Consider the following 23,893-nt stretch of genomic DNA (forward strand, 5'->3'; position numbering starts at 1 on the left):
TGAAGGGTTGTTGCCTTCAGTCTGTGGTGTTTTTGTCTCCTCTTTCTTCTTTCCGTTTTGCTTCTTTTTGCTGTCTTCCTTTTTTTTCTGTCCCCTCCGGTCAGGTCCAGCAAGATTACATAGATTCCATGACTGGAAGTAAATAAATAAATGAATCAGAGTATCAAGAGGAGCCTTATACCCATAAGCCTCCCCTTGGCAGAGCAAATTTGTTCAGCACGATGCAGCAACCACATTATCATTTTGCTTGCTATAACGCTGGACAGGACAAGTAAAAAAACAAAAACAAAAAAAGAACAGAAGTGATATGACTAAAGTAAGGAAGCATTATATACAAGATACATTGAAATTCAGACACTTCATTAGAGGGCTATCAGTCAGTCACAGACAAGCTGCTACCTTTTAAGTGTGGGCAAGAGCTGCCTTGTTTTCTTTCAGTGGGACGTTTTGGACACTGAGAGGCTCAGCAAGTGGTGTGCTTGTTGCCTTTTATTCATCTTAATTAACAACAAAAACAACCAGTTTGTGCAACATGAATGAAAGTCTGCTTTTGGAATTGTGTCTTTGGGTTAGTATTAAGGAAACAAGAAGCATTTTTGTAAAATAAGTGGTAATCTAATCCAGGACAGAGCCGTAGACCTCCACTTCACACAGACACATGTACACAGATTGTGTTGGAATAAAGATGTTAACATAACGGCCATCCATCCCATTATTCCCATTGCACTTAAATTCAACAGTAGTATCTTCTGGGATGCTGTTAATCATGGCACACCTGGCAGGAGAAGCAGAAATCACTAAGTTAGTTCTGACAAAGTTGATGATAACACACATACACTCTATATATATATATATATATATATATTCGACCTGGAGAGTTTATGTCGAGGTGTCCCTGAGCAAAACACCAAACCCCTAATTGCTCCTGATGGGTCATGGTTGAGCACCTTACATGGCAGCTTCGCCCATCAGTGTGTGAATGAATAATGGATACACAATGTAAAGCGCTTTATAAATCTTATCTGTCTGTCTGTCAGTCCATCCGTCCGTCCGCCCATTTAACATTACCTTGGATTGCCGTTGCCATTGTTGTCAAGAGACTCTCCAACGAGGATCTCGCCTCCAGTAAAATAATCTGAATAATCGTGTAGGACAGTTATCTTAACAGAAAACACTTTGTGTGTTTTGCGCAGATCCAGTCTCCACCAGGGGTTGTTTTCTCGGAGTGTGCTAGCGCAGGATGCCTGCTCCCACAAGTTGTTACGATTCCCATCAATGGCATTCAATGCAAAGCCATATTCACTTAATGATGACTGAGTGGCTTTTCCTTGGAGTGCCAGGTTCTCTCCTGCAAAATAGGTTTGGGGAGTAAAGTTTAATGACTGTAAAAATCAGCCTAAAGTTTTCATTAACGAGGGAACTTTTTAAGACACTGACTTGAAACAGCAAGTCAAATGTTGCTATGGTGACATTTTGTTCATGTGGTAGCTTCATTATTATCTTTTCTTTTTCCTTAAGAAAAACAGGAGGAAAAAGTTTTGTATCACTATTTCTGGCAACAGGACAGAACATTTAAGGAAGGCTCTTTCTGCAGCAATGTTATCGTTATGATGGTCAGATGAACGACAGAGAGACAAGTTTCATTTCGACTCTGACCATTAGAGGGCAAACTTTACTGCTCTGAAGTCAGCAGGTTATGAACGTGAACAGTTGGACATGAACTGATAACAAGCATGTGTCTGTTCTGTTTTAACCCGAGCTGCTTGCTTCTGTTGAAGTGACTGAATTCTCATGTTGTCTTATCTCCAGTGTTGTTCTAGTTACTGAAAAATGTAACTAGTTACAGTTACTAGTTACTTCTTTCAAAAACTAGTTTACTTTGTTGATTACTTACACCAAAAAGTAATGTTATACTGTTAAACGTTACATTTTAATTACTTTAAAAATTAACAATTCTTCTATTAATGTCCTAATAATTAGTGTTGTATGGAATATAAAACAAAATCAGTCATTTGTCGTCACTTATTTAAGTCAGGCCAACAGATTGTTTTAAAAAAATCTAAATAAAAAGTAAAATAACAGCAGCTTAAAATTAAATCTATGCTGCATGTTGAGCCCTCACAAAGGCAGAGGAACGCTCAACCCGCGAGTGACAATATTTATAAGCGATTTATAAATTTAACAAGCAGACTTTGCAGCACAGTCCATGTTGTGCTGTAAACTGGAAGAAGCTCACAGCTGTTGGCCAAATTTTTTTTAATTTAGCTACTAAAGGACAAACGCACCATAGGGTAAAGGTAACTGAGTTACTGTATTTAAAGAGTAATGCATTAGAGTATTAGTTATTGACAAAAGTAACGGCTAACCAACACTGCTTATCTCTTTCTTTAGGACAGAAACATACAATTTTTCTTTTTACACTTGATGGCACATGGAGGCAACGTGCAAGCTCCCTACAACCTTTCAAAAGTGGCCACACACAGATACTGTAGATATGCTGACCTTACACAGGATAATAAAATACATCTTTATTTTTTCATATCCCACCCATTAGACGTCTGGTAACAATGCATTAAATAAAAATAAAACCTGTGTAAGCTGCCCTGTTCCTGTTTTGAGTGGTTCTTTAACTGCGTTTCTATTTGACATCATGAATTGAATTCAAGGACCACTCTTCTGGTTACTTGACATATTGTGATGATCCAGCTTGCATGAGGGCAGCCTTTTGTAAGAAGGGATTCTGCATATTAACCTTTAGGACCTTGTTTTTCCTGAACAAACTGCATAACAAACATCTAAATTATCCAGTAAAACTGCAAAGAGCAACTCTTGATGAATTGATATGAAAATGACTGACTTAGTTCTTACCAGTTGGAGCACGGTAACCATAGACTTCCACTTCACACAGTGTTAAAATTCTGTTTGAACCAGGTATGACTACAGTCACATAACGTCCCTCCACACGCTCAGTCAAAGTTATGATGTGTGAAACCCCAGCAGGAATTGAAGAAATTGCTGCAACCCTAAAAAATAAAAAAAACTGTCATCAGTAATATTCAAGATCCGTTGGAAGGGTTCCCAGTGGTGAGGTTCTGTCTTTCTTTAAGAAAATCTGTTGAACTGAATATGAATGATGCATCTGTTGCTGTTAAAGTAAAAGTCAAGAGGGCAAATATGGTCATTAATGCTGGAACAGATGCAGTGAACAAAAAAGAATTAAACATTCTGTAGCTGTCAATGACAGTCACATTAACTATATTTTTAACTTGTTCACTCACCGTCGGCTTTTAACATCATTATATTGTGCAGAGTTTCCAACATGAACCTCTGCCCCGTTAATTCTCTCTTCACAGCAGTCTCCTCTGTTGGTTATTATGATTGAAGTGATAATGTAGGAATCTAGCAGGTCCACTCTCCACCAGGGGTTGTTTTCCTCCTCAGTGTGGCTACATGATCCCACTTTAAAATCAGATCCTCGGTTTCCATCGATCGCATGGTAGGCAACTGAAAAAGCATCCCAATCTCCATGGAAAAGCTGAGACTGAGTTGCTTTGCCACGTAAAGCCACATTTTCTGAAAAGGCAATGTATATGTTTGTTGTTGTTTTTTGTTTGTTTGTTTGCTACATTACCATATGGAAAAAAACAAACTCGCCTGAACTGAACCTCATACAGAATCTATGGGGTATTGTCAAGAGGAAGATGAGAGACACCAGACTCAACAATGCAGATGACCTGAAGGCAGCTATCAAAGCAAAGTGGGCTTCCATTACACCCGAGCAGTACTACAGGCTGATTGCCTCCATGCCACAACACATTTACACTGTAGTTCATGCAAAAGGAGGTGAGTGCATGAACAACTTTTCAGAAGCCTGACATTTCCGTTTAAAATATCCTTTTTTATGGATCTAATCTAAGTAATATTCAAGTTTTCTGAGACACTGAATTTTGGGTTTTCGTTATCTTGAAGCCATAATCATCCCAATTTCAAGAAATTAAACCTTGAAATAAAAATAAAAAAAAATAAAACCTTGAAATATTTCAATGTTTTCAATATTTTGATGATATCAATCAATGATATTCTGATTTTTGAGACTTTATATATAGATATATAATATATGCATGTAAACATAATATGTAAAATAAAATAAAAAACTTGTATTCTGCAAATCTTATAAACCCATATCTTATTGTGAATAGAACATAAACATCTTGTATAACATGTTGGAACTGAAATATTTTATAATTTCATGGAAAATATTAGTTCATTTTAAATTTGTTGGCAGCAACACATTTAAGAAGTTGGCGCAGGGTGATGTTTACTGTGTTACATCCCCTCTACTTTTAACAATTGTCACTAAATGTTTAGGAAGCGAGGTGACGGCTCACTTACATGTTATCACTTAATAATTAGCTCCTCCAGCTGTTTTTTTGTTATTGCCAACTACTTTTCCAGCATTTTCTTGTTCCTGTTCCAACTTTTTTAGATATTTTGCTGCCATCAAATTAAAAATATGCTGTACAAATAGTAACTTATTTTAAATATGTACCATTTCACCAAACTGCAATGATATACAACCAGACAGTGTTTTGAAAAATTATTGCTACAATTTTTTTGTCTTTTTTTTCTTCTTCTTCTTCTTCTTAGATAACAGAATTAGAAAGAAAAATCCCATCTTACTCACGGGGGGTGTATGTTTCATACACTGGCACACAGAACAGCAAAGAAAATATCACGATGTGTTTCATAATTCTGGTTAAAAAAGAGAAAAAAATCATTAACACTGTTTTAAACATCTCATATATTTTTGACTGACTGTTAATGAGATTTGTGCCTGAAAAATGACAGAACTTTGCTATAAAATAAACTTTTAGCTTTTATTTAAAGCTGTTGGCTGTTCCTGCTCTGAGCAGATTAACAATAGAGTTATATCTGAAATAGGGGTCATTTCTAGAGCGATGATACTTTTCAAAGTGAAGTTTCAGTATATTTAGGTGAAAGAACACTTTAAGCCTAAAAGAAGCTCTGATGAAAGAAGCAGGAAGAGGAATGAGAAAGTAAATACTTACCCTGCTTCCTTGTTGGACAGATGTTTTAATGACATGAGTAATAGAACCTCAGCCAGTAGAATAACCAGTCTTTTAAATATTGTGTTCATTTCACACATCCAATCACATCACTCTGCTTCGTCTACTCCCCTTGTGTCAAACATGATCATGTGTTTATGACATAGTTCACTGAAATGTGGGACAAAGTTTGATGCACTCTGATCCAAAAAATACCATTGTGTAATGGGACCGGAGAGGGTGGTGCAACCAACTGCGCCACCGAGGGACCTCACAACCCCGTCCACCTTACAGACAGATTTTTAACATACCACGGGGCAGAGAGGTGTTATCATATAAAAATATGTTTTTATTAAAAAACAATAATACTTAAACAGATCATAAAAAACACACGTACAGAAATGGGTGCCCTGAGGCGGAGGATGGAAACCACGTCAGGGCGCGGGCTTACCATGCGGCAGTTCCAACCACTAATTAGGGGAAAAGAGTCGTCACCCATGTTAACACTCACACACAAACACACATAGCAAGGTGGGGGAGTCGTGAACCACCACCAAGGATTGGATTGCCGCCCTGGGCCTACCCCACCTGACAAAAAAAAATTAAAAAAAAGAAGGGAAAATCAATTAAAACCTAACTTCAGGGCACGACATTTAGGACCAAATACCATGCCAAATTATGAAACATGCAACAAACAATACACAATAATGCAACCAAAATAAACAAATTAATACAAAATAATGCATCCAAGTAAGCAGCTAAGTTAATACAAAACCCTTAAAGAACTTGTTAGAACCACACAAGCCTGCTTGGCCAGGTAGTCTATGGGCTCGGCAGTCAATGCAGCTCATGCTGCGGCCCGTTCACCCCTCAACCCCACAGCCGAACTGAAGCGATCGGATTGGAGGCTGAACTAGAGCAGAAAGCTTCACAAAGCCAAAACAGCAGTACTCCTCCCCAGAGCGGTGGTGAAAGCCCAAAACCTGCCGTCTCTAAACGGGACAGCAGAGGTTAATTAAAAAAACTAATTAAAACACTAGACAAAAAAACAATTTGTGCGGTAAAAATGACAGAACTTTGCTATAAAGTAAACTTTTAGCTTTTACTTAAAGCTGTTGGCTGTTCCTGCTCTGAGCAGATTAACAATAGAGTTATATCTGAAATAGGGGTCATTTATAGAGCGATGATGCTTTTCAAAGTGAAGTTTCAGTATATTTAGGCGAAAGAACACTTTAAGCCTAAAAGAAGCTCTGATGAAAGGAGCAGGAAGAGGAATACTTACCCTGCTTCCTTGTTGTACAGATGTTTTAATGACATGAGTAATAGAACCTCAGCCAGTAGAATAACCTGTCTTTTAAATATTGTGGTCATTTCACACATCCAATCACATCACTTTGCTTCGTCTACTCCCCTTGTGTCAAAGTTTGATGCACTCTGATTCAAAAAGTACCATTTGAAAGTGGTTTTAGTTGCTTATGGTTTCTGTTTTCAGAAATTTTATATTTAATAATTAGAAATATTTAATAAGCAAAAGAGCAAAATCTTCTAAATTAAAATGAAAGAAGACAAATGCAGACAATACAATATCATAACAGCAACATTCCACATTAATGCAGAACAAAACAAAACACACCTTCCTGCAAGGATTGATCTAATTAACAGACTGGAAGAGCAGCAGCTAACCAGTTACCACAGGTTAATGTGTCACACAACCTGTGACTGAGCGACAACACTGAATCTCAACCATGACCATCCTACATAGTAAAGACAAGGGAGGCATGACTGATTGACCCGTATTGTCTTGGTCTAAATAAGTGTGATATATCTTGTGTCAAACCTTACCACATATCTGATGACAATTATCCACCTCTGTAATTGTCTCATTTTTATTTCATGTCATTTTAGAGAAGCAATGAGCCTAAAATGAATACAGTTTTTTTTTTCCCAGCATAGACAGTTTCTGCCTCCCCTCCTACAGGAAAACAGCAGGTATTTAAAGCCATGTTCCACCTGCAGTCAAGCATCTAAAAATTAGAATCACATTTTCCTCTCGATTCTATAAAAATGCATTTGCTGTGGTGAGCGACAGGTGTCCCTGTCACCATTAAATGTATTGGATAAGTAGTCTGGTCTTTAAAGGAGTTTTCTCCTTTTGTTCACAAATAGATGCACAATTTTGGGGCATAATCTATCAGTCAGAGGGCATATTTAGTTCAATCATATGGGAAGTCTTTAAAGTATGCAAACTTTCATCTGGGGATCTTCTTGCAGCTGTTGGGAAGAAAGTGCATGTGGAGAAAAAGATTCTGTAAATTCAGTGGAGCTGGATTCTTAAGAAACAGCTTTTTGTTTTTTGTTTCTTCACTGCCTCGGATCTTCAACAGGTTAAAGTAACTGATTCAGCTTCCATTTCTACTCATAATCTAATCTATAATGAATATAGTCAAGGCAAATTTCCTCCATTTCTATTGAAAGAAAACCAGGGAAGTTATCAGGGACTTTAGGAAAATAAAGAAAAATGCATCTCACTGAGCCGTGCATTGGTGTACACCAAGAATGGCCTTAGTTCTCCAGGTTTTATGTTTCCTTCCTCCAACACACCTGATTCAAATTAAATGGATCTCCTCAAGCCTGCTAATGACCCATCAATCTGAGGCTGTTGCCTGTCTCCTTTTGTTAGTTTTATATTCTGTTTTTGGATTCCCTGTTTAAGTAGAACTGTTTAGGTATGAATTGGTCATAATAAATATTTTATGATTCCCTGTCACCTGTCTATCTCCTGCCTGATCAGTCCTGCATTTAGTATCTTCTCTTCATTGTCCACAATACTTCGCTTGTCTACGTCCCAGCACAAACTTCTAAAGTAGACCCTCTTGCAGTTAATTAATGGTTTTTCTGGACATAACAGTTATTAACTCTAAAGTTACATAACTGGTATCTTCACAAGCAACATTCTGCATTTGTATAGCCGGAGTATAGTATATAACCAATACCCGCCATGCACAGGATTATGAATTGTAAAACCTCATATTTCAGTCAGGATGACTGCCTTCTGCCTAGCGTGCTTGGTGATATCTCTGTAAGATGTGTTGTGTTTGAACATTGCAAAATATATCTAAATATGCCAATAACACATTCACCCACTGCTTCAACATGTTGGTCAAATTAAGGGGTTTTATGTAGCAGTCAGCACAATACTTAGGATTTATGTTGCTACTGTTGTTGAGCATCTCTGATGTAGATCTCAGCTATGAGTTGGTTTGGTGAAAATCTTGTTCTTAACAGAAAAAAACAAACCACAAATCCAATGGCCACCAGAGACTTAGTTTGTGGATTTTGTGTGTTCAGTTGTTTTTGTGATTCCCATCATGCAAGGCCAAATTGCTTCAATGACGATTATATGGCTTTTCTCCGGAGAGCAACGTGCTCTTCAGGAAATTAATTTAAGTATAAAAATGAGCAATCATAATATAACCAAAAATGTTTTCTCGCTTACGCCATTTGCAGCTATAAATCTTCTCAATTTCTTAAAGTTCCTTTAACTTCTTTTACCTTGTTTCCACATGTACAGTAGGTCTCCAGCACCTTTCTTTTCTGTTGGTGATGACAGGGCTCTACCAAGTCCAGTCTCCACCAGGGGTCATTAAACCACTATTGTACATTTATAATTGTGTTTCAGTTGTGACACCCATTTTTTGCTGGAAAAGAGCAAAAATCACCTGTTTGTGAGCAGTACAAATACATAAACAACAGATAACAAACTATGTTTAATACAGCATTTTAAGAAACATATGTCTCGACTTGTAAAATATTCTTAGAAGAAAAAGTGGGACTGTTGTTTATGTTAAAATTTATTAGAATATTATCATAATGTGCTGTTTTTATTGGTGCTATACTGCCATGACTGTTGTTTTTCTTGGAAATAGATGAGTTATTTCTGCAAGGGCTGGCACGTTTCTTTGTTGTAAAAATGTTTGGCTTGAAGTTCCAAAGCTTTAAATCTGACCAATAAACTGTAAACATACTGCCATAAAAAGTAGTTTTGTTCCCAGACAGTGAAATTTTAGAATGTGATGGTTTGTTGTGACATGTGAAACACCTCTGTGTGGAAGTAGTTCAGCCCAGTAGCTGAGGAGATCAAAGCTCCCAGGTTGTTCATTTGTGGAGAACTGCCGCTGGTGGAGGTTGAGCTGCCCTACAATGTTGTGGTGCAAATCCCCTGTAATAATTCTGTGACTGCTGTACAGAGAAGTAGTTTAAGTGTGTAAATAAATAGCCCAGATCAAAAGAAGAGAAAACTCCACAATAATGTTAACTGTTTATGAAACTTGATACACAGAGCTCTGTTGTAACTGCAATGAGCCACCCTTGTTATCTTCGACCAACTGGGTCAAATTTTAAGCAATATGTTAGCTGTCCAGGGTCGGACTGGGACAAAAAAATCAGCCCTGGCATTTTGGCCCAGACCAGCCCATATACGATAAGGCAGAGGTCCCCAACCATGGTCCTCAAGACTCACTATTCTGCAGGTCTTAGACGTCTCCCTGCTGCAACACACAAATTAAAGGCTCATTAGCAGACTTGTGCAGAACTTGTCAGAGAGCCATTTAATTTGAATGTGTTGCAGCAGGGAGACATCTAAGACCTGCAGGATGGTGGGCCTTGAGGACCAGGGTTGGGGACCTCTGGAATAAGGCACATAACAAATCTTTGTGCTTCCTTAAATGTGAATACTAACCATATAACTCCTTAAACCACAGGTGTCAAACTCCAGTTCTCGAGGGCCGGTATCCTGCAAGTTTTCCTTGTTTCCCTGATCTAACACACTTGACTGAAATGAATGTGTTATTGTGAAGGAGTTGACAAGAAGCTGTTGAAGAATTAAATTTAAGATCTGCTGTTTTAACCAGTGAACACAACCATGCAGACTCTACTTCTTAAGGAAGCTGAGATCTTTTAACGTCTGCACCAAAATGTTGCAAATGTTCTACAGGTCTGTTGTTGAAAGTGCAATCAGCTTTGCAGCAATCTGCTGGGGCAGCGGCATCAGAACCAGAGACTTGAAAAGAATTAACAAACTGATCAAGAAAGCCGGTTCTGTGCTTGGAGTAACTCTGGAGCCGCTGGAGTTGATCATCAAAAAAAGAATTCTGTACAAGCTGACGAAGATAATGGAAGATCCTTCACACCCTCTACACAACGCCGTGACGAAACAACAGAGTGTGTTCAGTGGGAGGCTTGTTCAAGTCCGATGCAAGACAGAGAGATACAGAAGATCCTTCCTTCCAGCAGCTATCAGGCTGAAGAACAAAGCCCTTAATTAATTAATGTGATTGTTTTACTTTACTAAAAAAAAAAAAAAAAAAAAAAAAAAAAATTACTACTACTACAATATTGAATTTCCCTTTGGGATTAATAAAGTATTTTTCATTCATTCATTCATTAACCAGTTGTTCTCCTGGTGGAAGCGCTGACGTCATCAACTAATTTAATAAATGTAAGGAGACAAACTGACGTGGTAAAAAAACAACTGTTTTACTGATAGGCTATTCATAACTTCATCATAACTTTGTAAACAGCTGGATCCAGTAGATTTGGATGTCACTGATTCAGATGAAAGACATCTGGGTTATAAAGCAACAAATATCTATTTACAGTAAAGCTCCACATTTCATCATGCAGGTGAATTTTATCTTATCTTATTTTTGATAAAGCCTGAACCTGCATCGAACTTTGAATGTAAATAGTTGATCAACCCTGTACTCGCCTGCTTGTCTGTTTTTCTGCCCTACTTTCTCCACACGGAAACACACCTGTGTTAGCAAACTAGTCACGTGTACATTTAATGGAGTTAGACTGCTGTTGTTTGTTCTCATTAGGTATTTGCATCTTTGATTTTGTTAGATAACTTTGAATGGCTGTTTTGATTATTATTTCTTTCTAAGTCTGATCCCTCGCTCTGAATCCAGTCTAACTTTATTTATAAAACACTTTTAAACAACCACAGTGGACCAAAGTGCTGTACAGCAGACTAAAAGCACAGAGAATAAAGTCACCGTAGTTATGTGCCATTAAGGCCAATGTTTTAAAATTAGATAGGTTTTCTCTTTAACGTAATGCAGCATTTCTCAATTCTGCAACTCCCTTCACCAAGAGGAAACCCCTCTGCAGCTCCTTCTGCCACAAGTGCACAGCCTCACTGTCTAGTGACCTGCAGCAGTCCAGTTTTGTAACTCTTTAATGCTCTATCAGCTCCCTGATGGTGACATTCCACTTCAGACTGTCCAGAATATAGTCCGGACCCTGCAGGAGGAGGGAATATGGATGATGCAGACGAAGCTGGAGGGTGAGCCTTCCTCACTGGTCTTATAGCTGCTTCTACTGTCATGTCCATTTGAAACAGTTTTGGCAAAAAAACTTTTGAATTAACCAAGTAACTCTTTAATGCTCTATCAGCACCCCGATGGTGACGTGCATTAATTGTGTTGAGGTCAGCAATGATGCTTACTTGAACCTTAAACAAAAGCCAGTTAACCATACATGCTAATCTCAAACTGAACAAGTAATCGATGGGTATTTCTGGACAGTGTTGCTGTGAATAACATAGTGTCAAATAAGACAAGGATTGACCAGGATATACAAAAGATTGTTTGCATATAGCTAGATCCCTCTGCTCTGCTTACCACATATACATGTAAACCATCTGAACAGCTAGTCTACAGAAAGAAACATTTTCAATTTAGCTTATTCCAACTTTAGAAAGTTGTTCTGCTTTATTCTTTGCTCTGCTTGGAAGTTGATGTATGCAGTGGTTTAATAAAGCACTTTATTCTTCATTCTTGTATCATAAATATTTTTCAAAGGGGAAACCTCAGAGAAAAAACATATTTTAGGAACTGCTCTTTTATGTAGTTTAATCTTATTATGCCTTCCCCACGCTAACCTAAGAATACATGAATCAATTTGGCAGAGTTCTGCAGGCATGTTGCTGTTATAGAGCTGCAAACATAACATAAATATATACATTTTATATATATATATATACATAACATTCTGTGCATTTTGTTGTAACCATTTTTTCCTCTTCAGACTGTCCAGGATATAGTCCGGACCCTGCGGCAAGGAGGGAACACGGATGATGCAGATGAAGCTGGAGGGTGAGCCTTCCTCACTGGTCTTATAGCTGCTTCTACTGTCATGTCCATTTGAAACAGTTTTGGAAAAAAAAAAACTTTTGAATTAACCAGAAATAATTTCTTATCTTTGTTTTCAATAAAAAATGTAGAAAATAATCCATAATTTTATATTCAAGTGCATGATTTTCCTCCTGTGAGCTCATTTCCTACACATATTCTCTGTGTTGCAGATCTGAAATCGTGCAAAAGGAGAGGTGAGGAAAAAAACCTGTTTTTTAACTTTATAATACTGATAAATATATGCAGATGTAATTTCTTGATCACGCCTCAGTTTTCACTTGTTGGCATTTTTACTGTGTCATATTCTAAATCGGTTTGATTTCAGTAGCTTTCTACAGTGCAGTGAAGTTTGCTCAGCGGCTGTGTGCTTAAGTGATTTTCATCCCTTTTCTCATTACAAAGAAATGGAAAGCAGTTTCTTTTCTGCAAGAAAATCCCACTCTGTTGCTTTTTGACAGATTTCTGCTGATTTCTGTCATGTTTTTTAATATCATTCAAAAGTGTCCAAACGCTCCACCAGCAGCAGACCCCTCACTGAATGGCTTTAATGTTTCCATATGGCAGAGGAAGTGACATTTTTCTGCTCTGCACAGGAAGTATATTTTTAAAAATACTTTTGATCAAAGCAGTAAATTTTCTCTTTCTGTGTTCCAGTTATAAGGTTGCATAGATAACATAACAAGTGAATTTCTCCACTGCGAGATCAATAAAGTCTAATCGAATCGAATCTAATCTAATCTAGATATGTGCGGCTCTGACTGCTGCTTAAAAAGCAGATCTGAAGAGGAGAGTGTGGGTCTATTTCAGTCTTTGTTTTATATTGAATACATTTAATTTTAGTAATAAACCAGCATTTATCATATGTTTTGGTGGACAGGTGAAAAGATTCATATACACAAGCAAAAACCACGTCCCACCAGATAACTTTAATTTAGCATTCATTTAAAAACTTGAATTGTAATCTGCAGCCAGAGTGACTTCAGGTGGATTGTGGACATATTTGTTGAGGTAACCAAAGATAATCTTTTTCTCACCCTGAAGCTGGTGTACCACAGCCTGCAGCTGGTGGCTCTTGCTGTCCTGGCTATCCTCATCATGCGGCTGAAGCTATTCTTGACGCCGCACGTGTGCATCATGGCGTCACTTATGTGCTCCAAACATGTAAAGCAAGGCAAGGCAGTTTATTTGTATAGCACATTTCATGTACAGGACCATTCAAAGGGCTTTACATAAAACAAAGGCATTACAGATATTTATTAATAGTAAAAGGCAGCAACACATGGCAAGAATCACAATAAAATAATAAATTACATTAAAATAATTAAAAGCAAGATCAATTTAAAAGTTTCCGTGCAGATTTCCTGCATAGGCGCATGAGAAAAGAAATGTTTTTAACTCGGATTTAAAAATGTCTACATTTGGTGAAAATTTAATCTCCACTTGCAGTTTGTTCCACTCATTTGCAGCATAACAGCTAAATGCTGCTTCTCCATGTTTAGTCTGGACTCTGGTTTAGAATAGTTGATCTTTGGATCTAAGAGCTCTGCTAGGTTTATATTCTTTGAACATATCACGGATGTATTCTGGGCCTAAACCATTCTGGGATTTGTAAACAATCAGAAGGGTTTTAAAATCGATTCTGTGACTGACTGGAAACCAGTGTAAAGATTTCAAAACTGGTGTGATGTGTTCAGATCTTAGTCCTGGTTTCAACAGGTCAGTGTCTTAACTCAAGTCTCTAAAATGCATTTCATAAAAGAAAGATATTTGTTGATTTTATCTTTTTTTTTTGTCCTGTAAGTGTTAAAAGTTTCTTATTTATCTAATATGCATACATGTTTGCTGTTAAATGTTATTGTATGATCTCTCTCTCTGTCCTGTTGTCAGTTGTTTGGTTGGATCGGGGAGAAGCTCAAGCATCAGAGTGTGGTTTTTGCAGTCATGGCTATAATGGCCGTACAGGGAGTAGCCAATCTGCAGGCCCAGTGGGCGATTATTGGAGAGTTCAGCAACCTCCCACAGGAGGAGCTGCTGGACTGGATCCAGGAAAACACTCGTCCTGGTAGGTGATGTCGTCTTCTTTCAAGGCACTAGTATAAGTCCATCTTGCTTTGATGTATTATTTAATTCAAATGAATTAACTGAATCAGTCCAACCTGGAGAATTAGGTTGATTAGAAAAATGTTCACTGCTGCTTCTGTTCATATCAAAAATATTTGCAGCAGTTAATGATGAACAAAGGCCAAATATTATTAGTGTAGACTGACCTATTAATTCACATTCCTGTTCTACCCTTTTTCTCTGTTTTATTTTTTATGTGTGTGTGTGTGTGTGCCATTTAGTGGCCTCCATGGCTGCACCCTGTGGCGACTCGTCTTGCACTTAGACACCAAAACACAATACACACAACACATAAACAGCATCTGGGGGGCGTGTTTGCTGGGGGTGGTGGTGTGGACCGTGCTTGGGGCTCGCTGCCCTCGGGTCTGCCTGGGACGTCCCTACGGGGGATGGCGGGTGGGTTATGTGCGAAGTGACTGTGTGATAGTGAGTGCTTATGGGTGCAGCGCAGGGGAGGGTGTGGGGTTATATGGGTGGAGATTGGAGTAGGTGCAGGGTGGGGGAGGGGGTCGATGGCACCCTGGTTCCCGGGGTGTGCGGCTGGAACATTGAGGTATGTGTTGGCCCATGCCGGGTGGTTGTCTGCGGGAGCCTGGTTTTCCTAGGCATTGTGTGGGCCCTCTACCTTTGGGGATGGGGGGTGGCCTGTTGGCCAGTCCCTGGCGGGGCCGGCAGCTGCCGATCTTGGCCCACTGCCACTGGGCCTCCTTGGCTGCACCCTGTGGCGACTCGTCTCTCAGTTTTAATTGCACTTAGACACCAAAACACAATACACACAACACATAAACAGCATCTACAGGGGACTGGCAGCCGCAGGCCCCTGTGCCCCAAGACTATGGGGGGCTCTGGCTGGGGCTCTCCTCTGCCACCCTCCGGGTGGAACTGGAGTTGTTTTCGGGGTGGGGTAGCTTGGGTTCGTGCACCGAGGCTGCTGCTGATGGCCCGGGTCTCTGGGCTGCCTTTAGCCTCCGTAGAGGCGTGGTCGCATGTGCACACTCACCACTCCTCATCATTGATCACTCCTTATTCCTCATCCTCTGCATGCTGACACAGTCACTGAGTTTTCCAGCAGGTTTATACACAAAGAGATAATTTCTTTTTTTGCCCCTCTAAGTTAGTATCTGGTTGTTGTTGTGCTACTTTTGTGATATGTCTTTTTGGTTTGGTTATTATTTAAGAACTCGCTGGCAGTTCCGTTTTTCAGTAAAAGCCGTAGGAAATTTTCTGGTGTGTTTATGTACAAATTTAACAGTTTGTTGTCTGTTGATAGTTTGAACTGAAGGGTCGTTGCCTTCTGTCTGTGGTGTTTTTGTCTCCTCTTTCTTCTTTCCGTTTTGCTTCCTTTTGCTGTCTTCCTTCTTTTTCTGTCCCCTCCGGTCAGGTTCAGCAAGATTACATAGATTCCATGATTGGAAGTAAATAAATCAGAGTATCAAGAGGAGACTTATACCAATAAGCCTGCTCAACTGTCCTGGGTCTTCATTTGTTTTATGATTCTCCTTCATGACTGATGCTTTCGATTGGTGAAAGGTCTGGACTGCAGGCAGGCCATTTCAGCACCCGGACTCTTCTCCTGTGAAGCCATGCTGTTGTGATGGATGCAGGATGTGGTTTAGCATTGTCTTGCTGAAATCTGCAAGGCCTTCCTTGAAAGAAGAGCCTGGATGGGAGCAGATGTTGCTCTAAAACCTCCATGTACTTTTCAGCATTGATGGAGCTTCACAGAAATGGAAGCTGCCTATGCCGTAGAAATGAATGCAAACATCAGAGATGCAGACCTTTGAACTGTCCATTGATAACAGGCTGGTCCCTTTTCTTTTAGACCTGTAGACACAGCATCCTAGGTTTCTAAAAACTATTTCAAATTTGGATCCATCTGACCACAGAACACTTTTCCACTTTGCCAAAGATCATTTTAAATGAGTTTTGGTTGGGAGAAGATGGTAGCATTTTTGAATCGTCTTTCCACAGACAAAGCTGTATTTTAATTTATGGACTTCATGGTGAACTGTGTTCACAAGTGATTTTTGGAAGTGTTTGTAAGCCCATATAGTAATTTCCTATAGAGAAACATAGGTCATTGTCAGTTTTTAATACAATGCTGTCTGAGGGACCCAAGATCACAAGCACCCAGTTTTGACCTTGAGCTTTGTCCTGTACACACAGAGATTCCTCCTGATTCTCTAAATCTTTTGATGACAATATATACTGTAGATGGTGGGAACTTCAAAAACTTCACAATTTTACATTGAACATTTTTCTGAAATTTTTGTATTATTATTTGTTCACTTTTGCTGCAAAGGTAAACATTTGACAAATCAGACAGATTATTTTTAGTTGGATGAAATGGCATTCAGAAAGATTTGGCTTTAGAAAGTTTTGCGTGACAGAAATGTTTAACATTATTTATTTTCTTTTATTCTATTTTCTTTTTACTGCTAAAGCAAAAGTATTAAGTGTGGGCAAGAGCTGCCTTGTTTTCTTTCAGTGGGACGTTTTGGACACTGAGAGTCTCAGCAAGTGGTGTGCTTGTTGACTTTTATTCATCTTAATTAACATGAAAAACAACCAGTTTGTGCAACATGAATCAAAGTCTGCCTTTGGAATTGTGTCTTTGGGTTAGTATTAAGGAAACAAGAAGCATTTTTTGTAAAATTAGTGTTAATCTAATCCAGGACAGAGCCGTAGACCTCCACTTCACACAGGGACACGTACGCAGCTTGTTTTGGAATAAAGATGTTAACATAACGGCCATCCATCCCATTATTCCCATTACACTTAAATTCAACAGTAGTATCTTCTGGAATGCTGTCAATCATGGCACACCTGGCAGGAGAAGCAGAAATCACTAAGTTAGTTCTGACAAAGTTGATGATAACACACATACACTCTATATATATATATATATATATATATATATATATATATATATATATATATATATATATTCGACCCCCAGCTGGAGAGCTTATGTCGAGGTGTCCCTGAGCAAAACACCAAACCCCTAATTGCTCCTGATGGGTCATGGTTGAGCACCTTACATGGCAGCTTCGACCATCAGTGTGTGAATGAATAATGGATACACAATGTAAAGCGCTTTATAAATCCTATCTATCTGTCTGTCTGTCTGTCCGTCCGCACGCCCATTTAACATTACCTTGGATTGTCGTTGCCATTGTTGTCAAGAGACTCTCCAACGAGGATCTCGCCTCCATTAAAATAATGTGAATAATTGTGTAGGGCGATTATCTGAACAGAAAACACTTTGTGTGTTTTGCGCAGATCCAGTCTCCACCAGGGGTTGTTTTCTTGGATTGTACTAGTGCAGGATGCCTGCTCCAATAAGTGGTTACGATTCCCATCAATGGCATTTAATGCAAAGCCATTTCCACTCAACGATGACTGAGTGGCTTTTCCTTGGAGTGCCAGGTTCTCTCCTGCAAAATAAAGTTTAATCACTAAAATCAGCCTAAAGTTTTCATTAATGAGGGAACTTTTTGAAAGACACTGTTGAAACAGCAAGTCAAATGTTGCTATGGTGACATTTTTTTCATGTGGTAGCTTCATTATTATCTTTTTTTTTTTTTCTTAAAAACAGGAGGAAAAAGTTCGTCACAATTTCTGACAGCAGGACAGAACATTTAAGCAACGTTCTGCAGCAATGTTAGCATTATAATAGTCAGATTCCATTTCAACTCTGACCATTAGAGGGCACACTTTACTGCTCTGAAGTCAGCAGGTTATGAACATGAACAGTTGGACATGAACTGATAACAACCATGTGTTGTGTTTTAACCTGAGCTGCTTGCCTCTGTTGAAGTGACTGAATTCTCATGTAAAGTGACTGATGTAAAGTCATGTTGTCTTATCTCCAGTGTTGTTCTAGTTACTGAAAAATGTAACTAGTTACAGTTACCAGTTACTTCATTCAAAAACTAGTTTACTTTGTTGATTACTTACACCAAAAAGTAATGTTATACTGTTAAAAGTTACATTTTAATTACTTTAAAAATTAAAAATTCTCCCATTAATGTCCTAATAATTAGTGTTGTATGGAATATAAAACAAAATCAGTCATTTTTCGTCATTTATTTAAGTCAGGCCAACAGATTGTTAAAAAAAAAACATCTAAATAAAAAGCAGCTTAAAATTAAATCTATGCTGCATGTTGAGCCCTCACAAAGGCAGAGGAACGCTCAACCCGCGAGTGACAATATGTATAAGCGATTTATAAATTTAACAAGCAGACTTTGCAGCACAGTCCATGTTGTGCTGTAAACTGGAAGAAGCTCACAGCTGTTGGCCAATTTTTTTTAATTTAGCTACTAAAGGACAAACGCACCATAGGGTAAAGGTAACTGAGTTACTGTATTTAAGGAGTAATGCATTAGAGTATTAGTTATTGACAAAAGTAACGGCTAACCAACACTGCTTATCTCTTTCTTTAGGACAGAAACATACAATTTTTCTTTTTACACTTGATGGCACATGGAGGCAACGTGCAAGCTCCCTACAAACTTTAAAAGTGGCCACACACAGATACTGTAGATATGCTGACCTTACACAGGATAATAAAATACATCTTTATTTTTTCATATCCCACCCATGAGACGTCTGGTAACAATGCATTAAATAAAAATAAAACCTGTGTAAGCTGCCCTGTTCCTGTTTTGAGTGGTTCTTTAACTGCGTATCTATTTGACATCATGAATTTAATTCAAGGACCACTCTTCTGGTTACTTGACATATTGTGATGATCCAGCTTGCACGAGGGCAGCCTTTTGTAAGAAGGGATTCTGCATATTAACCTTTAGGACCTTGTTTTTCCTGAACAAACAGCATAACAAACCTCTAAATTATCCAGTCAATAAACTGTAAAGAGCAACTCTTGGTGAATTGATATGAAAACGAATGAGTTAGTTCTCACCAGTTGGAGCACGGTAACCATAGACTTCCACTTCACACAGTGTTAAAATTTTGTTTGAACCAGGTATGACTACAGTCACATAACGTCCCTCCACACGCTCAGTCAAAGTTATGACGTGTGAAACCCCAGAAGGAATTGAAGAAATTGTTGCAACCCTAAAAAATAAAAATGACTGTCATCAGCAATATTCAAGATCCATTGGAAGGGTTCCCAGTGGTGAGGTTCTGTCTTTCTTTAAGAAAATCTGTTGAACTGAATATGAATGATGCATCTGTTGCTGTTAAAGTAAAAGTCAAAATGGCAAATATGGTCATTAATGCTGGAACAGATACGGTGAACAAAATAGAATTAAACATTCTGTAGCTGTCAATGACAGTCACATTAACTATATTTTTAACTTGTCCACTCACCGTCCGCTTTTAACATCATCATATTGTGCAGAGTTTCCAACATGAACCTCTGCCCCATTAATTCTCTCTTCACAGCAGTCTCCTCTGTTGGTTATTATGATTGAGGTGATAATGTAGGAATCTAGCAGGTCCACTCTCCACCAGGGGCTGGTTCCTACTTTAGTGTGGCTACATGATCCCGCATCAAATTTAGATTCTCGGTTTCCATCTATCACATTGTATGCAGCTCCAAAAACATCCCTATCTCCACGGTAACGCCAGGACTGAGTTGCTTTGCCACGTAAAGCCACATTTTCTGGAAGAACAATGTAAATGTCCTGTTTTGTTTTGTGTTTTGTCTTTTCTGAGACATTTATGGGTTTTCATTATCTGTAAGCCATAACCATCCCAGTTTCAAAAAATAAAATCTTGATGTACTTCACTATGTGTCATGAATCTATATAAACATATTGGTTTCACTTTGTGAATTTAATGACAAAAAATATTTACCTTTTTTATGGCATTCTCATTTTTGAGACATATTTATATAGAAATATAAAACACATGTATGTAAATATGTAAAATATAAATAAATAATTTTCAAATCTTATAAACATATAATGTGTTGAAAGTGAAACATTTTATCATTTCATGGAAAATATTAGTTCATTTTTAATTTGATGGCAGCAACACATGTTTAAGAAGTTGGTGATGTTTGGTATTGTGTTGCATCCTCTCTGCTTTTACCAATTGTCACTAAATGTTTGGGAAGTGAGGTGATGTCTCAGTTACATGTTACCACTTAACATAATGCTCCTCCAATTGTTCTTTATGTGTGCCAACTACTTTTCCAACTTTTTTAGATATTTTGCTGTCATCAAATTTAAATGAGCTGCACAAATAGCAACTTCTTTTAAAATAATATATAACATTTCACCAAAACTGTAATGATGTACAACCAGAGGGTAAAAGATTGATGCTACTAATGTTTTGTCTTTTTTCCCCCAAGATAACAGAATTAGAAAGAAAAATCCCATCTTACTCACGGGGGGTGTATGTTGCATACACTGGCACACAGAACAGCAAAGAAAATATCACGATGTGTTTCATAATTCTGGTTAAAAGAGAGAAAAAATCATTAACACTGTTTTACACATCTCATGTATTTTTGACTGACTGTTAATGAGATTTGTGCCGTAAAAATGACAGAACTTTGCTATAAAATAAACTTTTAGTTTTTATTTAAAGCTGTTGGCTGTTCCTGCTGTGAGCAGATTAACAATAGAGTTATATCTGAAGTAGGGGTCATTTCTAGAGCGATGATACTTTTCAAAGTGAAGTTTCAGTATATTTAGGTGAAAGAACACTTTAAGCCTAAAAGAAGCTCTGATGAAAGAAGCAGGAAGAGGAATGAGAAAGTAAATACTTACCCTAATTCTTTGTTGGACAGATGTTTTAATGGCATGAGTAATAGAACCTCAGCCAGTAGAATAGCCAGTCTTTTAAATATTGTGGTCATTTCACACATCCAATCACATCACTCTGCTTCGTCTACTCCCCTTGTGTCAAACATGATCAAGTGTTTATCACATAGTTCACTGAAATGTAGGACGAAGTTCAAAATGGTCCAAAAATACCATTTTGTAATGGGACCGGAGAGGGTGGTGCAAAGCCCAAGGAGGTGTTATCATATAAAAAAATAATTTTCATTCAAAAACAATAATACTTAAACAGATCACAAAAAACACACAAATGGGTGTTTTGAGGCGGAGGATGGAAACCACGTCAGGGCGCGGGCTTACCATGCGGCAGTTCCAACCACTAATTAGGGGAAAAGAGTCGTCACCCGTGTTAACACTCACACACAAACACACACAGCAAGGAGGGAGAGTCGTGAACAACCACCAAGGATTGGATTGCCGCCCTGGGCCCACCCCACCTGACTAAAAAAAAAAAAAAAAATAAAGAAGGGAAAATCAATTAAAACCTAACTTTAGGGCACGACATTTAGGACCAAATACCATGCCAAATTATGAAACATGCAACAAACAATACACAATAATGCAACCAAAATAAACAAATTAATACAAAATAATGCATCCAAGTAAGCAGCTAAGTTAATACAAAACCCTTAAAGAACTTGTTAGAACCACACAAGCCTGCTTGGCCAGGTAGTCTATGGGCTCGGCAGTCAATGCAGCTCATGCGGTGGCCCGTTCACCCCTCAACCCCACAGCCGAACTGAAGCGATCGGATTGGAGGCTGAACTAGAGCAGAAAGCTTCACAAAGCCAAAACAGCAGTACTCCTCCCCAGAGCGGTGGTGAAAGCCCAAAACCTGCCGTCTCTAAACGGGACAGCAGAGGTTAATTAAAAAACTAATTAAAACACAGCAAGAAGGTCGCCGGTTCGAGCCTCAGCTGGGGGGAGGTTCGAACCTGGGGGGTGGTGGCCTTTCTGTGTGGAGTTTGCATGTTCTCCCCGTGTATGCGTGGGTTCTCTCCGGGTTCTCCGGCTTCCTCCCACCGTCCAAAGACATGCATGATAGGTTAATTGTTTATTCTAAATTCTCCCTAGGAGAGAGTGTGCATGTGAATGGTTGTTTGTCTATCTGTGTTGGCAGTGGTGTAGTCTAGTTTATTCTAGTGGGTATACTCTGATCCACACATAATTGAGATCATGAAAGACTGGTTATGTGTTATCTAAATGTAAACAACACAAGATGTATAACAGCCATTCCTTTCCTCATGGGGATCCTTCACCCCAGGAGCTTTGCCTGCTTGGAGTGGGGTTGTTGCCGTGGTGATCGCCCTTGTCCCAGTGGCTGGGGGTCCTGCACTGCAGTCCAACAGCTGTGATGTGGACTCTGGGCTGCCCTGATCTGGGTGGTTGCTGTGGTGGTCTCTGTGGAAATGGGTGGGCTGGCTCTCGGTGTGATCGGATCCCCAAGATATTGTTTCCCCACAGCAGCGTCAAGCCAGATGTTTATTACTTTTATTACTTTTGTACTAATAAACAGAAACTGTGGAGTTCTTGTTTGTGTATAATGTAGGGAAGGGGGACAGCTCTGTTTGTGCATATATGTGGATGTCTGTGTGACTGTGAGAGAGACAATGATGGGTGTGTTCTTAATTTGCTATGTCATATAGTGTGTGAAGGCTTGTTTTACTTTAATATGCATACATTTTTATCATCGTGTAAAGCACTTTGTGTTGCCTTTGGCAAGAAAAATGCTTAATAAATAAAGTTTGATGTGAACTGATTAACAGCTGCACTTTATGAACAGCCACTGAGAGAACAAGACAAATCTTCAATAAATAAAAATTCATGACAAAATATAGAGGCAAACATTCCTCTCTTGGAATAGACACTTATGTAACACGCAAAGTTATTTATTTGATGGTGTACAAAGTGTCCTTATTAATGGACATTTAAGATGACTATGAATTGTCTTCATTTTTATTTAACCATAATAACATGCAAATATAGCGTTAACTTTGTACATTTAAATAGTTTCTACCAGCTTTAAATGTCCAACATTTACCTAACTTTCCATTTCTCCACTCTAACCAAAGATGCCTGTTTTTAAATTCCCCTACCAGACTCCACAAGACCGGCCAGGTCGAAGTCTCTTCTCCGACCACACACACACACACACAGAGAGAGAGAGAGAGAGAGAGAGAGAGAGAGACTCAACGGGGCCCCGTTTCAGAAAGCAGGTTAAACAAACTAAGTTTAAAGTGCAACTCTGGGTTGACCAACTCAACCCGCTTTCTGAAACGCGGCCCAGGTTGGACGACAGGGTCAGGCTCTCCTCCCCGCCCGTATGTGTAACTGCAGTGTCCCCCGAATCGACAGTGGAAACAGCACCAGTAGCAACACGCTCACTGACACACTGAAACAGTGTGATTTGACTTTGTTTTCTTTTCATGTTTTTTCTCTGCGTTCCCTCTCCACTAACTACGCGTACCGCCCAAAACATCTTATTCCCCTTCTTTTTCTGCTGCTGCTGCATCTTCTTCCTCTCATCCGCCACTCTTTAATTCGCGGTTGTCTAGCAACCAGCCACCAGCTGTTAAGGACCGCAGGTCAGGATCAGGACAGACGGTCAAGCTGCTTTCTCTCTGCGGCGGCTCAACGTCACTTTGGACAGAATTCCTCATGGTCTAAACGGGCCGGCTTCGTGGCTAATTTA

The 23,893-nt window shown here is 38.9% G+C and overlaps 1 protein-coding gene and 1 long non-coding RNA gene across 2 annotated transcripts; one reads left to right on the top strand and one right to left on the bottom strand.

The window, feature by feature from the left end:
• Positions 1-471: 471 nt before the first annotated feature.
• On the bottom strand, positions 472-20,927 carry LOC121641365. The gene is made up of 11 exons (XM_041987454.1): positions 20,746-20,927; positions 19,721-20,015; positions 19,311-19,465; positions 17,541-17,820; positions 17,051-17,209; positions 6,349-6,450; positions 4,685-4,752; positions 3,279-3,573; positions 2,869-3,023; positions 1,069-1,348; positions 472-775 (listed from the first exon to the last, which is right to left on the bottom strand). The coding sequence occupies exons 1-11, from the start codon at positions 20,807-20,809 to the stop codon at positions 616-618; spliced, it is 2,013 nt and encodes a 670-aa protein (XP_041843388.1). The 5' UTR covers positions 20,810-20,927; the 3' UTR covers positions 472-615.
• Positions 12,131-13,331, top strand: LOC121641125. Its single transcript, XR_006010657.1, has 3 exons — positions 12,131-12,223; positions 12,433-12,456; positions 13,304-13,331. It is a non-coding gene; the product is annotated as an uncharacterized LOC121641125 (long non-coding RNA).
• Positions 20,928-23,893: the final 2,966 nt, after the last annotated feature.

This window comes from Melanotaenia boesemani, chromosome 6 (genome assembly GCF_017639745.1).
Source record: "Melanotaenia boesemani isolate fMelBoe1 chromosome 6, fMelBoe1.pri, whole genome shotgun sequence".
Taxonomy (NCBI): domain Eukaryota; kingdom Metazoa; phylum Chordata; class Actinopteri; order Atheriniformes; family Melanotaeniidae; genus Melanotaenia; species Melanotaenia boesemani.